The sequence below is a fragment of the Polypterus senegalus genome, chromosome 3 (assembly GCF_016835505.1).
Source record: "Polypterus senegalus isolate Bchr_013 chromosome 3, ASM1683550v1, whole genome shotgun sequence".
Taxonomy (NCBI): domain Eukaryota; kingdom Metazoa; phylum Chordata; class Cladistia; order Polypteriformes; family Polypteridae; genus Polypterus; species Polypterus senegalus.
Window position 1 is genome coordinate 247,581,659 of NC_053156.1, and position 18,360 is coordinate 247,600,018.

Below are 18,360 nucleotides of genomic sequence, written 5' to 3' on the forward strand. Positions count from 1 at the left end.
TGTTGCCACTTCAGAGGATGGCGGTACCGACCCACACTGCACAAAATGCTTATGCAAACACTAAACAAAAAAACTTTATATGGGAGTTGTTTTTTCTTGTATTTAGCAAAACGTCTGCCAAAGGGGTCAGCAAATTTTACTTGACAAGGATTTTTAAAGTAAGCTAAATAATCGTAAATACAAGTTTTAGATAAGTCAATAATTCTTAAAATAAGAAAAACTAGACTTGATGTCATGATTTAGATACATTTCACTTGGCTAAGATTTCTTTTTTTTTTTTTTTGCAGTGCCCAAGAGACAATAAAAAGGTAATGAAAATAACCAGGAAAATCAAAAATGGGCCAAAGGTCAAGGAAATCTTTTGCAATGAAAATTCAAATACAATAGCAGGTATTTGATAAACCAGGAAGGACTAAATAGAGATGTTTTAATGCAGCGAGATAACGTTTCCTCCGTCAAGCTCAGGGTGATCCTTGTATCGTTACAGAATCAGAGTCACAAATTAGAACGTCCCTGGTGGCTCTGGGAAAATCTCCATGGAGACGGCAGAAACAGAAACCCAACAGAGCGTGTCCAGATGTGGAAATGATCAAATGATGAACTTTTTCAGAAGAGATTCGAGCCAAAATGAAAACCCCAAATTCAAATTCCTTAAGTTTCATAATCTTAATAATCCATATATAGATTGACAGGAGGAATTTACACAAAAGATTTATAAAATGTAGAGATCATAACAATGATGTCAGTGTTACGTCAAAATCTAACTGGTGTCCTGCTTTCACATGTGAACTGTCAGGTTTCAAAAAGATGTTGTAGCGCTTCACTTCAGTTCACTCTTGATTTCTGTTTCCACTGTGTTTAGTTACATGCTGGCCTCTTTAAAATGTATTGTGAAGAAGAGACACATGGGGGGCACATTCTTAACAGAGAGATAGACAAAGTTTTTTGTCCCCGGGGGGAAATTCTACCTTTTCACAGAAACTCTTTAAATATATAAATACACACACACTTTGGTCGGAGCAAACAAGAAAATTTATAAAAGGAAAGTTCTGACTTGGCTGTCCCAGTCACAGTGAAGCATTATATGGACACATTGCTGTTGGTATAAATGAGCCCCAGTTGTGTTTGCTCAGCTGAATAATTAATTGACTGAAAGTCTTCAGTGTTAGTGAGTCAAATAGAGGATGTGCAGCATTGTTCATAATGGCACTCAGTTTTGTGTGAATTCTCCCTATCGCTACCACTTCCAGGGGGTCCGGAGTGTATCCTATAACTGACTATGCCCTTTTAATTAGCCTGCGCCTCTCTGGAAGTGACGTCACCACCCCAGCACACCAGAGAATAGAAAATCGCAGTGACCGTCACAGAGTTATTAGATGAAATGGAAGGAACACAGGAAAAAGAGCCTGCTCTGCCCTTTCTTATCTAGTTCCTCTGTGTTCCAAGACCAGTCTAATCTGTCAATAATGTAGACCCCAAATAGCTGTAGCTGTGGCCCACTCTACGTCCACTCCTTGAATGGTAACCGGACAAAGAGGCTCTTTGGTGTGGCGATAGTCAATAACCAGTTCCTTTGTCTTGCTGATGTTGGGATGCAGACAATTCTCTTTGCAACAAGAGACAAACGTCTCCATCTGACACCTGTGCTCTGTCTCCTGTCATCCCTTTTATCAGTACACCCAATAAGTGCACAAACAGCGGAGAATTTCTGCAAGTGGCATGACTGTAGATTCAGTGACTATACAAATATATATATATATATATATATATATATATATATATATATATATATATATATATATATATATATATATATATATATATAGGCACATTTTAGCTTGGCTTACCCCTCTGTTCCACAGTTAAAAATTACAATTATATATGTATATATAATTAAGGCAAGGGCTGCTAGAGAATTCAAGACCCCAACATGAACACACCAAGACAGTCCCAGGCTCAAATAAAAGGGTGTTTGTTTCACAAATACCTCACAAAGAGCACCAAAGCACAAGTTATCTCTCCTCTGTCCACCTCTCAGCTCCAACTCACCTGGACAAGGCAGTGTGGTCCCTTTTACTGGGGACCCGGGATTACTTCCGGTGCCAGGGCTCCCACATAATGGGGAGTACATCTCCCCTCAGCGCCCTCTTGCGGCACCGACAGTCTCTAGCAGGGCTGTACTACAATTCCTGGCATTCCCTACTCGTTCCCAAATGGCCGCCAATATCAAAGGCTGCTGCCATCTAGCGACTGGGGGAATAAACAACCCCCAGAAACAGTCCTTCCCTGTCCTCCTCTTTAATCCCAGCCAGGTAGGATGCTACACACATGTCTGGTGGGGACACCAGTGCATTTATCTGGGGCTTCCTACCCGAGTAAGGAACCATCTTCTCTTCTGGCTGGGATGTCCATCCATCCATTAGGGAAGCCTTGTCTGGTTGTGATATCCTTCCCTCTCTCAGCTGGGATGCCTTTCTGTCCACTCGGGGCCTCCCATCTAGGTAAGGAAGCAATGAAAAGCAAAAAAAGGAAACATTTTGAAAATAACGTAACCTGATTGTCAATGTAATTATTTTGTCACTGTTGTGAGTGATGAGTGTTGCTGTCATATATATATATATATTTACACACACACACATAAACATATATATATACATATCTATACATATACACATATATACATACATATATATATCTACATATATACACATATACACATACATACACACACATATATACACACAAATACATATATATATACATACACACACACATATATAAACATATATATACATATACATACATATCTACATATATACACACACCGCTATTTCATATCAGTGCAATACGCTGCTTGTTAAAACGGATAACTCCCGCTCTTACATGCAAGTCTGCGTGGATATTATGAACTATCGTATTTGTTCAAGTTCTATTTAAATTTTAAATAGAAGGAATTTTTATTTAGTCGACAGAAATATCTTTGGTAGGAATGTTAAAAACAGACAGGAATATTATTCGTGAATAAATCAACTCAAACCTTAAACAACTTATAATATTTTGCTCTCCATAAAAATATATCCTGTCTAAATTATACAAGTTAGAAATAAAGTAAACGTTAAAAGAACAAACATTCACATTTCTTTACTCTTATGTAATTTTATATAAAAAATAAAGAAAAAGGTAGTGTTGTCAACTACTCTGTAATGCACATTTTTTTCAGAAATTAACTTAAAAACAAGTAACATTGCAAAATCATGTTACTCCCCACCTCTGGTTATGACAACCATGTTTTAAAACAAAGGGCCATGTGGGTAGCCATTGTTTACAGAAAGCAAAGACAGCTCCTACTGGGAAATTCAAGAAAACCAATTAAAAAATCTTGTGGGGAAAAGTAAATCAAGCCTTTTGATGAATAATTCTGAACGAGGTTCTTATGTGGCTTTCAGTTTCTGTTCTCCTTCTGTTTTTTATTATTTTATTTTAGACTTCTGCCCATTCCTGGACCGTAATTTGGTTAGTGTTCTCAGTTTCTGCTGCTCCTTATAACAACAATTAAATCTAGCAATCCTATCTCTCCTAATGCATCAAGCCTTCTGAACCTGCCAGCATACAATAAAAGGTTTGGAGGGCACTAAAGTATAGTTTGGCTGGATCTCAAAACTGTGTATTCATTTCTCCTTCTGTTCTCACACAAAAAATCTGCTTTCTCAATCTTAGAAGCCAAACAAGATTAAACAAGATAGCTGCATAGATGTTGATCTCTCCACTTTCCAAAAAGGAGTTTGCTGATGCAACCAAAACGTTTCAAGTGACAGATTTAGTTGTGGGTGTTACAGAATATTATGCACAAAAGGTCTCCATTTTTGTGCAGTCTGATTAATGACTCCATGAACAAGAAATTCATATGAGGCTCTGGCAGCTTTAAGAGTCATTCTTGTCCTTTTACGTGCAGTAGATACAGATGTGTATAATTTGTAACATGGGCATGCGTAATGTCAAGGAAGTGAGTGTGGGTGTTTGTGCCAGTCTACCCTCCAAAGGGACGGCTGCAAACAAAAAGCAATGCATGGAAGAACTGGCCGTGCCACACGCTGGTCAGACTGAATTTCTGTCAAATGCACAGCTCTGATATTTGGGTGCCAACAGGAATGAATATTTTGGGGATTTTATGTTGGCCAACACAGTACAAGTGCAGTCTGGCAGTGCTCACTGATAAGAGACCAGTGGAGATGGCAACAAACTGCTCATTTGCTTAAGTGTGGCCTGGGAAGCGAAGTTCACAAAGTCAAATGTTTTCAATAAAAATATTTAGACTTTAATGAGCTCCCTAAAGAAAAAAACTTCTTTTTTTTTTTTGGTTACTTTTACATAAAGGATTACACACTGCGGCTTTCCAGCGTAAGGCTGGCCTTCTAAAACCAGGCTGGCTAATCCCTTGGCACACAATAGATTTACAGTCTGAAGACTGGGTTGGTAAATGCCTGCTGTAGGCCCTGTGTGTGTTCTTGATGGCTGCAGGTATTGGGTGTGGGTGTGTATGCGTCGGCCCTGTGACATCCTGGTGCTTTCTCCAGAGCTGTGTCCAGGACGGGCTGTAACTACCTGCAGGCCATAAATTGGATTAGGTGGCTCAGGACAAGTTGTGTTATGCTATACTCCTACCTCAGTGACAGACTGGGAAATAAACAGTTAAAACGTCCACATGGGCCGCCTTTTTTAGGAGCTTCAATGTTCTCAGTTTGTTTGTGCAGACTTCCTCCAGGGCCTACAACTTCCCCTGAGGTCCAAACACACGCTGTTAGAGTGATTGATGACTAAGCATTAACCCGGGTGTGTGTCGTGCTGCTTGGGCTTCCCACAATCCACTTGCTTCCTGACTCCAGCTCCTGAGCAGACCACCTATCTTGATGGTGCTTCAACCACAAATAATGCATGACAACAGTTCTACTGTGGCTCTGTACTGGTAAAAGACCTTAGGATAGCAAATACGGTGGAAAAGCAACACAAGGTAGCATTGTCAGGGTCACCGGTGGCCAAAGTCTGTCCTAACCTAACATTAGCAGTAGTAATATTGGCACATGCTTAAGTGAAATTCTTACTCGTGTGTATGACTGACTGACTAATATGGAACATTTTCTGGCTTTTCTCCCACAGACCCTTGAGTAAGGCCCTTAACCTGCAATTTCTGCGTCCTGAGTATGATGTTAATGTTGGCCCTCCAACCTGCAGGGGTTGGTGGCAGAATTGGCACTCCAGCCACCTTAAAAAACCTCACCCTGCTCCATCATTCCATCTGAGCTAGTGGGGTGCTGAGGTGTCACCCGTCGCATGGCTGCACTGGGGTCCTAATCTGGCGGTTTGTCGTGTGGTGGGTGTGGCAGTGTGATGTATCAGCGTGTGCTCCTAACCTCCTCCTCTTCCTCTCTCTCTCCCACAGGAAAAAGTAGATACAGAAATGGATGTGACACCCAAGAATAAATGGGTTCTTCTTGAGTTTTCTTGCTCTTTCCTTTCATTTATTTTTCTATTTATGGTGGTGTTCCCTGATAATAATTTCAGAATTTGGGAGTTTGCATTGTACTCCTTTTTATGAATGAGATGTTCCTGCTTGAGCAGTGATATTGGAGTGGTGGGGGGTATTAATGCTGTACAAAGAAACTAACTGTACTTGGCTGATTGTCAGCAAATGGACATGGTGGTGATGCTAGCGTGTATATGTAATCTCTGATTATCAAACTTTCCGTTAATTCAGGTGCTTACAATATTCAAATATTATTGGAGGCCCACAATGTGCTCCCAAGACCCTCTTCTAATGTATCTACATATAAAAGAGTTGTAACATTCACCGCTGACTGGCCGACAGACAGCTCTTCAGTCATATCAGGAGTGGTCAGCAGTTCAGAAGGGGCCGGGAGCAGAAGGTCTGGCTTCGTAGTTGGGGTTTTTAAAACAGAATGGGATAATCATGGGGCTCAGAGAAGGGGAGGATAAAAAAGAAAGAAAGAAAGAAAGAAGAGAGCATTGCACAGTTGGCGTGTTGATTTGCATATCTTGCTTTATCTTAGTTGTGTATTTGTTTGAATAAGCTTGGAAACTAGCCGTCCACAAATTGCTTTCCATTTGCATGTTTGCCAAAGGTAGCACACATTTCAAACAAAATGCATATGTGGTGGGCTCGTGGGATTTTAACCCTCTCCGTTTATGCTTTGGCCTCTAATCGCTGAAACATTTGAAAAGGTTGCCACTCACATGTTACTGTCCTGCATCTCCTTGCTCTTAGTGACAAGGCACCAAGTCAGAAGGCAGCACCCGGCCGTCGCTGTGTATACATAAAAACAACGATCGCTTCTCACCAACATTTGTTTGTCTACACAAGACAAAGCCCCAAATTGGCCTGAGGCAGAGAATGGCAGTGGGCTGCTAAGATACAGAGGACACCCATGCCTGAGGCAACCAAGCCAGTGGTCGTCCAGATAATGCAATGGCCCGCGCTCCAAGCCGAAATGACGGAGGGCCTCGCCTCGCCTCTGGAGCCCAAGTGACTGTTAGGCCGGCAGAGGCCCCAACTGCTTTCCTGGAATTCTCTCTGTCTGCACCTGAAGTTCTCGCGCTTCCTTTTCTCTCCCCAGTCCAAAACTTGTCCTGTACACAGAACTTCAGCAGCATCACAAAGCGCTCTTGTTTTTATTTCACCAACTTACAATTACATTCTTTTCTGCCCTGATCATTTAATAGCCAAGGCTTCAATGACTTTTAGGCTTTTAACAGTAGTTTTTTATTATTTTCTTTTTTAATACTGAAGTAAATTTTGTCACGATCTCACATCCAAGAGTTGGATTTAGAATGTTGCCTAAATCTGCTTTTTGAAATAAAGAAATCAAAAAACATCACAAAAGACAAAAACTTAAACACAAGCACCCCTTTAGACTCTACTATGCTTTACATATATTCCTAGAAAAGTAACATTATAAGATGTTTCATTTTTAACACCTGTAATGGTGGCAAGGAGGCACAATGTTCAGCTGTGTGGCCTCAAAGCTACAGTTGATTGGTATCGTCGCTCTGTGTGCCGTCTGCATGTCCTCTGCGCGCTTCCTCTCCTACATTTGAAACACGTGCAGGTCATACGGTCGCTCCGTTATGTTATGTTACAGTTATGACTCCATGTCAGAGAGTGTGCCTTGTGCTTCTTCATCGGCCTGCGACCCTCAAGAGAATTCAGTAGACAAAAATTGGGAGTGCGCTCCCCTCGTATACTGAGACAGAGGAAAAGGTCAATTTTCATATTTCTGAAATATCTTATGTCTGTTTCTCATTATAACTAATTGATAATATCGACACATAACCATTTATCTGTATTTATAATCAAACTTTATATTAAAAAATGTTTGCACTTAGGGAGGTCAAAAATTGTGGTGGAATTTTTTAATGATTATATTTGCATTAACTCGATTACGTGCAAAGTAAAAAGAGTTATAGTCACCTAAAAACATGGAAAAAGTGTTAGTATTTTATAATATTTGTTGCGATAAATCGCTACAGGTGAAACTGCATTTAAGTACATTTAATTATGATATTAATGGCGGAAATATTACCAGGAACACGACGGGGACGTAGCAGCTTACTGTTCCCAGTACATCTTTATATTTACATGGCATGCTCAATGTTTACAAGTTATTTTTAAACTAAAATAAAATTAATAGTAGTTATTGAAAGAATATGTGTTATATTGAACACAGTTTTTAATATCGTGTACACATTTATATTTCCATGATACAAAAAATTTGGATGGTTGTTTAAATAAAGCACTACTTCTGGTTGAGTAATTTTTCTCAAATTTCTTATCTGTTTGCTTTTTATCATTTTAAATATGTGTACAAAATCGGAATCATCTATCTGCAATTATAACCAAAGTTTACTTGAAAATTCGCAAAAGTATTCACATAAAGTATGACTTCCGGTTGCCACGAGTGGCCCAAAAGTTGCTAGGATTCCTTGTTTTGGATATAAAGCAGAGGTACAAAATCTCATTGTCCGAGGTCAAAGTGTGTTTCAGTTATCGTGTTTACACACAGACAGACACAATTACACAAAGGACCGTCTAAAACATCAAGATTCAGCAAAATGTTGAGGTTGAATTTTTTCACGATTCCTATGTTTACGAGAAAGTAAAAACACAGAGAAACAAATTTCCAGATTTAACCGACAACTAACTTATCGCACATTTGAACGCAGAGCTGGCAATGCTGCCTCTATAGTTTATCATGTGGGTTATATTAAATTATTACAGAACCTGCCATTTATAACGTTTTATAATTTTCATCAGCTGTCGATTAGCTAGGCTTGCACCCTGACTCGGTTCTGGCCTGATGAGCCCTCATTGAGGTACTTGAAGGTCCACTTGGACTTCTCACAGCACAAACAGATGTTATCAGGACTGCTAAGACAGATACCTGTCGTGCTTCTTTCTGATGGCATCACATCTAGAGTTGGCTCCCCACTCATGGCCATTGCTTTCAGGATAATCTTTTGCAATTAAAGTAGAAAAAGTAGACTCAAATAAATAAATCAAAACTTTCCTTAACCTCTGAGAATGTTGAAGTCCCCAGTGAAACATTTGCAAATTACACTTGGAAGCTGGAAGGCACTGTGGTAGAAGATGGAAGGCGCTGCAAGATTTATACTGCTGTTGCTATTCTGTCATGCGCGTGAATGACAAGTGGCAATACACATTAAATTAGGGGTCCGCTTGTGGGACACTAAAACAAATGGCACAAAAGGAGCAATATGTGCGAAAGGTACATAAATGCTAAAATTCTGAATAGTTGCACATTCACATTTCTACATTTCTTGGTACAGAAGCCCCTTTCTTCCTTTTGTGAGATGTTGGTGTCTCACACAAGTTGCATCAAAGTTAGAAGGAAATCCGGCCGGGACTCTTTGAGTTCTTGAAAAATTCCTTAATGGATTATGATTTTCTCTCAGAGTTCAAAGACATACATTTTGTCAGCTCTAAACATGACCTGCACCACTGATGTCGAACAATGAAGTCATGTACACGTATGACCCATCAAGGTGTGACTCAGAAACGGCCTTAGGGGTGTGCGGGGCTTAGGGCTGACCAACCCCACGCGGGGCCGGTTACGTCAAACACTCTTACCGGTATGTGTGGACTGTATAAACTTGTATGTTAACATAAACCGGATTTTCTTATTACTGTATTCAGTTACATTTTTGCAGGATAACACGTGGGCTTTATCAAAAAAATAACTGGAGAATGTAACTCGAATGGGATATGCGGGCCTCAAAAGCGAGACCCCCTTAGGCACGAGGCATGACGCAGTCGCCCCACTTGCCACCCCAAACGCTGCTCTTGCTTGACTCATTCTTGGACCCACTCTTGCAGTATGTATTACTGATTTCATTCATACTGTGATGGACTGGCACCTCATTCAGGAGTATCTACAAATTAAACCAGCTGAAAAACATCACCCATTGATATGTGCAGAACTTGGGATAGCGCAGAAAAGCAGCGTGGCTGTACTGTACAGCCTGTCATATAGTGCCTTACAGATCTATGTCTTATATAGCACCTTTCATTTCTATCCGTCTCTGTCAGTGTGTTATCTATCTATCTATCTATCTATCTATCTATCTATCTATCTATCTATCTATCTATCTATCTATCTATCTATCTATCTATCTCATATAGCACCTTTCATGTCTATCTGTCTATCTATCATATAATGCATTATCTATCTATCTATTTATCTATCTATCTATCTTCCATCCATTCTCCAACCCACTGAATCCAAACACTGGGTCATGGGGGTCTGCTGGAGCCAATCCCAGCCAACACAGGGAACAAGGCAGGATGCCAACCCACCACAGGACACACACAAACACACCCACCACACACTAGGGCCAATTTAGAATCGCCAATCCACCTAACCGGCATGTCTTTGGACTGTGGGAGGAAACCACGCAGACACGGGGAGAACATGCAAACTCCACGCAGGGAGGACCCAGGAAGCGAACCCAGGTCTCCTTACTGCGATGCAGCAGCGCTACCACTGCGCCACCGTGCCGCCCTCTATTTATCATATAATGCATTATCTATCTATCTATCTATCTATCTATCTATCTATCTATCTATCTATCTATCTATCTATCTATCTATCTCATATAGCACCTTTCCTATCTATCTATCTATCTATCTATCTATCTATCTATCTATCTCTTTAGTTGGTTAGAGATCCAGTGTACTTGGGTAATCCTGGCCTGGTCAGTGGCTGGCTGGCTGGAGTTTTCATATTCTCTCCATGTTTTTCCTGGATACTCTTCCAAAAGGCACCCATTAGTTTAAATTGGTGGCCCTGTGTGGATGTGCACATAAGATGGCCTGGCTGCAGATACATTGGGTTTCACACATTTTAACACCTACTGCAGATATGGTTAATTAATGGATGAATATGTATGTGTTTTGTATGAATAGTTAACATTTATAACATTTAATTTTATATGAGCTGGGAAAAGTTCAGCCTAATATAAAAGCTACTTGTTCCGTGCTTAACATAATCCTCCAAAACACCTACCGAAATATTTGGTAAAATTTTTTACGAGGTGCTATAATGAACAGCAGATGCCCTTTATCTTATTATTCTGGTGAATCCCTTTATGTTCAAACAGTTGGATTTTTTCTTTTTATCCGGGCTGCGATAGTGTCGTGAGAAGAAGACTGGCTTTGTGGCAGCTTATCGGTGAATCGACTGGCCTCCTCAGTTTACTATCTTTAGTTTTTAAGGTATCTTCCCAGCTCCACACGTTTATTCTTTTTGAGCTTTTGCCATCAAATGGACCCCCTCACCGGACGGATGTCCACCACATGCTGGCTGCCTGCGACCTCTTATCAACATTTCTGATCTTCGTCCATACACGTCTGTCCAGTAGATGGGCTGATGCCCTCAAAAGCGCCACTTGCGTCAACAGGCTCTAAAGTGTATATTCGATGTAGCACGATGCTCATCGACAAACGTTTAGCTAGTTAACAATTTCGATTAAAAACGAGAACTTACTACAGGACTTGTATGTGGTATTTCATTGTAAAGTGCCCATTACACCTGAGTCTAGTGTAGTTAGAGGAATGCGTTGTTTCACTACTGCTATACACGCAGCCACCCGTTCCTTCTTTGAGCAGACTCCGACTCCGGCTGCAGGTAACTCCCAGATGACACAGGTGTCGAGGACACTTTGGGAAGCGCGCTGCGTACATTCAACACTCCGCAGCGTTCTCTCTCAGGTGAGCGACACTGAATGAAACCCTACCCATCCCAACCCACCGAGCGGCCCAATCAAACACAACCGGGCAATGTTATTATAGCGCAGTCCCCTCCTCCCTTGTCCGGTGTAACCCAATCCCAACCCTAAGCACAGGTAAAACCGGCCTCTCAATCTTTGTAAACCTCAAAAAGCGAGAAAAGCCAACAAAACCCGTTCTTTCAGGGACGCTTCTGACATAGCCCTTATTCGGCTTCTCAAATTAGTTTTTCAAATAAAGAGGCCGGATCGGATTTACCGTCCCAACTAGAAAGTCCAGTCCGACCGACCGAGATGACACAAGAACACGACAAGTAAGTGATGCGTGTGCCACTCGCCGCGGCGACTCCGTCGGGTCCGGGGCACCTCACACCTGTCCGTCTGTCTTTCTGCGGCTTGGGCTTTTAAACTTATTTTCCAGTTTGCTTAGATGGGAGCTGCTGCTGCTGGATGAGACGTGTATTCTGCTCAGGGTGGATACGGATTATATAAATATATATATATATATATATTTTTTTTTTTTTCCCTTTTATTTTCTGAGGCTGTGTACTTGAGTTCATGATTTGTAAATGTTCCCAGCGTAGTCCTGACTCAGGTGAAAACTACCTGCCGCTGCTTGTGTGGATCTACCTTATCTGCCTGGAGGAGTTTCGACCGCGTGTGAAAAACTGTAATTTTAGTCTTGTGCTGTCAAGCCGCGACCTGCACACCGCGCAGGTGTATCTGCACCTGTTGCGCTGCGCCAACACTTGGTATTCTGTCAAAACGTTTGAGGCTTTTTTCTTGTTCCCGATTTTATTACAGATCTAGGCTTTGTTTCCCTTGTCCAACATGGACTTATTTTTGTCACTTCTGTGACTGAATGCTGCTGTTTTCCTTAACATTTTGATTTTCTATTCGCATCATATATCTTCTATTAGCTACTTCACCGGCGAGTTTTTTTTTTTATTTTATTTATTTTTTCAAAAGATGTCCCACTCCGCTGGCACTCTGCTTCGATCCATTTTGTTGTAAAACTTTAGAAGACGTTATGTTGTATGACACACATGGGATGATCGCAGTCTGAAAGGCACGTTTTGGGGACATCTTTTTTTTTTGAATTTACCAGTTGCAGATTCCTCTCCGCTGTCGTTTATGTGTGTACTTGTGATCCTTTTCATTTGACTCGAACAAGTTATGTGATGGGAGGTTGTGGTGGGGGGTTTAGGAGACAGTTGTCTCTGGTGAAACTTGACTCCCGTAAGGCGTTGGCCAGGGTTTATTTAAAATCCACTGTTAGCCCGAACAATTGCTGTGAACGACACGTCGTTGCAAACAAACAGGCGCATTCAACGGCGATTGTTTTCTCTGTCTGCTTTTAAAGTAAAACATTTTCCCTGCCTTTTTCTTTCCAGTCATCCTAGTTAAAGAAGACAGACACTCGCCCTCCCGGGTGGGCATCCCGGGGATGAGCCGCCGCGTCGTCTCTCTCGGTCCGCCTGTTTCGGCTACGCCCGCACGGACCTGCGCGTTGCTTTCTCCTTACAAATTTCTTTGCATTCCGCCTTTACATTAAGCGTTGTGTTCAGCTATTCCCGATTTTCCGATTCTATTACTTACTCAATTTCGGGGCACAGCACTCCTAAACGTCTTTACCCCACAATATGTAGGCGATGCGGTTAGATATTCGTCTTTACGGGCCGATTGAGAAGAATGGCACTCCAGTAAGGACCTGCCTAACAAGTTCTTTTTTGGAACTGACACACGCCATTTGTTTGCTTTACTAAAGCGTGTATGTCTTCAGTCTGGGGCGGTCCTGTCAAAAACGACCGACTGGAGAAGTCAGGTGTGACACTGGGGGTCGCAGCACCAGCAATAGGAGGTGGGCTGCCATAGTAAGCGGCCGTTAGACTTCCCCCGATGTCTGCACCACACACATCATCGATGGGCCGAGTCGATCAGATGTGTTCAAAATCCAGACTTCCATCACAAAATACGCATTGAATGAAGATATGAAAAACAAAATAAAGGTGGCCAATATTTACATCAGTTTGACACGCGCGATTGACTTTTGGTTGCTCTCTTAATTTGCTTTCACAATTTGGTCTGTAAGCGGAAGAACATTTGAAGCTTTGCATATCCTTTAAAGCACATCACGTACTGCTTTGGTAATAACGTGTTTGGCAAATGACCCAGAGTTTGAAGACAGCTGCTTCTGCTTTACAATGGCAACACATGGAAGGTTGTTATTTATTATTATTTCTTCCTTTCTAGCAAGGCAGGAACCAACCCTGGACAGGATGCAAGTCATATCATGCTCATACCCTCACTCACTCATACCATTATTATTATAATTCCTCTTCTTCTTCTTCTTCTTCTTATTATTATTATCTCTGTAAAAGAATGACAAAGGTCTTTCATTTACTTTGGCTGCTAGCAGTTTTTGTCTCCAGGCCACAGCAGACTGTAAATACGCCCTTTACAATATTTGTTGATCCTTATTCCTGAATATCAGGATCTGTAGTTTCGTCCCTCAAGTCTTGTTGGCAACACAGCAAATTTGTTGGTGTCTCTCTTGCCGGAGAACATAATTAAGCACTCATCATATCTGAGTCATAAAATCAAACCGAGCAACTTAATTAGAAAAATGATCAATGGAGGAATCCAAGATTTTGATCCTATCTACAGATGTGATGTTCGTATCGGCCTGTAAAAAAAAAATATCGTTGGGTATATTGTTTAAAAAAGGAGTTTGAGGAAATACGTTAATACGATAGGCCAAACGCATTGTGGCATTACTGCTGTGAGACAACAAGAGAGCGGGGTTCACGTCCCCAGTGGAGTTTGCAGGTTCTCTCCATGGCCCACAGTCCAAAGTCATGCAGGTTTGGTGGACTGGTGGTGCTAAAGTGGCCCCAGTGTGTGTGTGTGTGTGGGTGGTTGGGGGTCTGGCGTCCTGTCCAGGGCTTCTTCCTGGGAGTTTACTGGGATTGGCTGCAACTGCTCTGTGACTCTGTTCAGGATAAGTGGTTTAGGAAGATGGACGGACGATCGGTCTCAACTGTCATGGTGTGCCCGTTCTAAAACGTAGCCTGTTTTAATATGGAAATCGTTATTTTCTGCACAACAAAATACTAATGGTTCTGTTTTATTAGCTCACATGAACCTTTCAATCATAACGTTGTGCTCCATATACCGAACTAGCGGTGTTGTAAATCAAATATATCAATGATCTGGTTGTCAGTCTTACAAAACTGTCTAATTGCATATTCAGATGATTGACTTCTCTGCAGTTTGAGGAGCTTCTTCTGAGAAACAGCCAAACGTTTTAACAAAATTTGAGCAACTTAGCAGTCAGTAATCATGATGTCACAACATATTATCCTGTGAAGATCATTTCATTTAGTTACGTATAATATTACCCTGCCAGTGACTGATCTGCTCCGCACAGGTCTTCCTTTACGTTCAAACCAACAGATCTGCAGCTGAGCCTTCTATGGGGTTGGCCATTTTATTTTTTTAAAGTAACCCGCAGGCCTCACTAGTCTCGTGCTGTCATCAAGTACTCCATTTCACATCGTCTCACATTCATGTCGCGGTGGACTTTCTTGCTCTGAAGTGTTCAGAAAACAGGAGTTTAAGAACAGGTGACCAACTAGCAATTCAAGTCAGTTGTACACAACACATCCATCCATCCATCCATCCAACCCGCTATATCCTAACTACAGGGTCACGGGGTCTGCTGGAGCCAATCCCAGCCAACACAGGGCACAAGGCAGGAAACAAACCCCGGGCAGGGCGCCAGCCCACCGCAGTATACACAATACAATACAATTTGTTTTAGTAAAGCCCAAAATCACACAAGAAGTGCTGCAATGGGCTTTAACAGGTCCTGCCTCTTGACAGCCCCCCAGCCGTGACTCTCTAAGAAGACAACCAAAAAACACCCTTGTAGGGAAAAAAATGGGAGAAACCTTGGGAAAGGCAATTCGAAGAGAGAGCCCATTCCAGGTAGGCTGGGCACGCAGTGGGCGTCAAAGAGAAGGGGCTCAATACAACACAACACGATACACAGAACAGAAGAGAAGAGAAGAGAAGTCATCCTCAGTACAGCGTAACACACACTTTCATCCATCTCACCTGTTTAAGGGTTGTGTGTCCAGAGTCTGTCCTAGCAGCACGTGGCTCAAGGCAGGAACGTCGTGAATGGGACGTCCCATCACACCACATGGAGCTAATGTAGAGGTGCCAGTTAGCCCAACACAAATATCTCAGTAGGAGAAACTGGGAGAACAGCCCATGTAGCGGAAAGGAGCAAACTTCACAAAGGTCACATTTATCGTTTGGCCGTTTACAATCGTTTGATTTCTTATTCTTTTCAGTAACATCTCTCTTTCATAAGCCACAATCACCAAGGCCTCCCAAATTAGAATTGCTATCAGTGAGCGCGTCGTACAGTCGCAGTCCTTGAATGTAAAGGAGAGGAGAACCAGCACATCCCAGAGAGTGGGCACTGCAGTCAATAGCTGGCATGAGGTGCCCACGCCTTCTTGGTATCTGCAGTGCCACCACAGCACCAATCAAACAATCCTTTTTCTGGTTGATGGAGTTACATTGCTGGTGCCCAGAATCACAAAGCCATTGCATCATTCATATTGTTACAGTATAACAGAGTTTGAGTGTCTTTGCGATATTTTTAACTTAATAATCTGGACGTATCCTGGTAGCGTTTTTTTTTTTTTAGTATCTTAATGGGAAAACAAACAAACCGGGTCAAAATATATAGCAGGTTGTATCCTTCTTGGGTACAACTCTTTATTTTCAACCCTCAGCAAGGTCGTAAACATTCCTGTTTTGTACTTTTTGATGCTTTACTTTTTTATTTATGTGTTTACTACTGAAAATGAAGAAGAAGGGATAGCATTGCATTGTGTAAGTGGCAACTGTGCGGAACAATTTTCACGTACTGCTCTTCACAAACTCCATAAGCAAACTACGATGAAATGAGAAGACTCCCAGGATGTGCTGCGTGTACATAAATAATTTCAGGGAGAAAACCATCTGCAAATCTAGTGTCACTTTCAGCATAGTGCAAAGAAGGACTGGGCCATGTCCCTGGATACAAATATTAGGAGAGAAGCAGGATGGCACTGTGCATCACGTGGGACCGCCAGCACTAACACGCATGCAAATGCGAAGGCAAAAATAAAAAGCACACAAACACACCCTTCGCCCCAAACCAAAATGGAAATATTCAAACCACAACTGGCTTTGCTCACTCCAAACGCTTTACTGCATCTAGTTGTGTCGATTTGGTTATTGCTGAGAAGCGTTTCACTAAATCACATGAACAGTTAGGAAGCTCTGAATAAGGAAGGTGCAAGGAGCACTTCACATAAACTCCGCTCATTTATTAGAATGACATTTCAGCTCTCAGGATAAAAAGAAACTGAATATCCCGCGTGTTTACTGGGCACTGAACTAACTTCACTCGATTTCCATTAACATTTTATTTCCTTTTTGTGTTTTAAAGTTTATGTAACACGGCCGTAAACATGGTTAACAACAAAAGGACCACAATCCGAGGAACAGCTGACTTTTCAGGACGGACAATGCAACCTTCAGAATTTGTTTAGCTTGAAGAGCACACAGCATTGATTTAAAAAATGCATCGACACGTACAAAGTGATGAAATAAATAATGCGCCTTTAGTAAAAACAGGCCAAGCCAGCATACAAAACGCCTCAAATTGTCTACTGGATTTCTTTAAGTGTCAGAGCTGACACATCCCGTAGAAAACCACAAAAAAAAGCCTTCGGTCTGGAAAGGGGCCCATTTTGAAATATACGTTAACAATAAATAAGGTGCCCGGAATGCGTCTTTACAACTAGTAATGACATCAAACAAATACAGTACATATGCTTTAAAATCATTTTAAACTAGTCAGATAAAATGATGGCAACGGAAATCACACCTTGAGTTTAATTAAAATTGATATGACATTAATATGACATTATGGCCCCCAAGACTGTAAGGTGTGCAATCCGAAGTGCTGAAGAGCTGTGCAGTTAAATCCAGATGTGCAGAGAAAGACATTTGGCTCCAGCAGCACAGTCTGAAGAGGACTCTAGTGGGCTGCTAGGCAAAGGGAGGACTCGTGAGGAGAGACGCGCTTGTAGGAATGTCAGCGGAAGATAACATCAGGCGTGAATGGCAAGTCTCTGAAGTTTTCATTTGAAACGTGACCCGGTGGAGCGCACCTTCTGCCGTGTTTACTGATACAGCTTGAAATCTTTTCCTACAAAATGAAGATGGGGAGATCAGTGAAAGGAGGGCAAAACAATGGAAGTTAAACCTTTAAACTACAATAGACATCCTGGCATTTAAAGAGCTGGCCGCATTAGAAATTAGGATGCATCAAGGGCTTTTTTTTTTCTTTGCAAACGTCAGCATTGAGATGTTCTTTAAGTTTACATAAAACAGCTGTCAGCCATACAGAACGGCCTGTTCAGGAAACAACCATAACTTTCATGCCATGACTGTGTTTCTCCAGTCCTGCTGCTGCTTCCGCCGACTGTCTAGGTTGTTTTGACGTATACAGAGATATGAAATGAAATGATGTATGAAATCAATTGATTTTATTTTATTTTTTTACACGGTCACACTTCCTATAATTTTCCCTTAAGAAAAAAAATCAGACATCATCAATCTTTGGTGCATTCCTCACTGTAAAGAAACACATGGTATATAAAAGAATACAAAATAGAAAAGAAACAAACCTTCAGTTCACAAATGAAATTCTTGAAAATACTCAGTGGGAAGGATGGCACCACCACAGCACCAAAAGAACCATTTATAATCAATGGATGAGATTAATCAATCAGCCGTCATCTTCTTATGTAATACGCTACCGTGACTGTCCGTTTGTCTGTCAAGGATCTTAAATCACCTGTAGCTCACAAGCCGTTTGACGTATTCACCTGAAACTTGGTCACTAAAGTACTACGTGACGTCTACTATCCACGTTCGGGGTGATGATTGACCTCCAAGGTTATTCCTCTTTTT

At 41.6% G+C, this 18,360-nt stretch overlaps 1 protein-coding gene across 2 annotated transcripts in view; it reads left to right on the forward strand.

The window, feature by feature from the left end:
• Positions 1-11,454: 11,454 nt before the first annotated feature.
• grhl1 (grainyhead-like transcription factor 1) overlaps positions 11,455-18,360 on the forward strand; it is a 50,946-nt gene continuing 44,040 nt past the window's right edge. For both annotated transcript variants that reach the window (XM_039748887.1, XM_039748888.1), the window contains exon 1: positions 11,455-11,630. In XM_039748887.1, the coding sequence (XP_039604821.1) occupies positions 11,611-11,630 (20 nt within the window). In that variant the 5' untranslated portion in view covers positions 11,455-11,610. The remainder of the gene's footprint in view (positions 11,631-18,360) is intronic.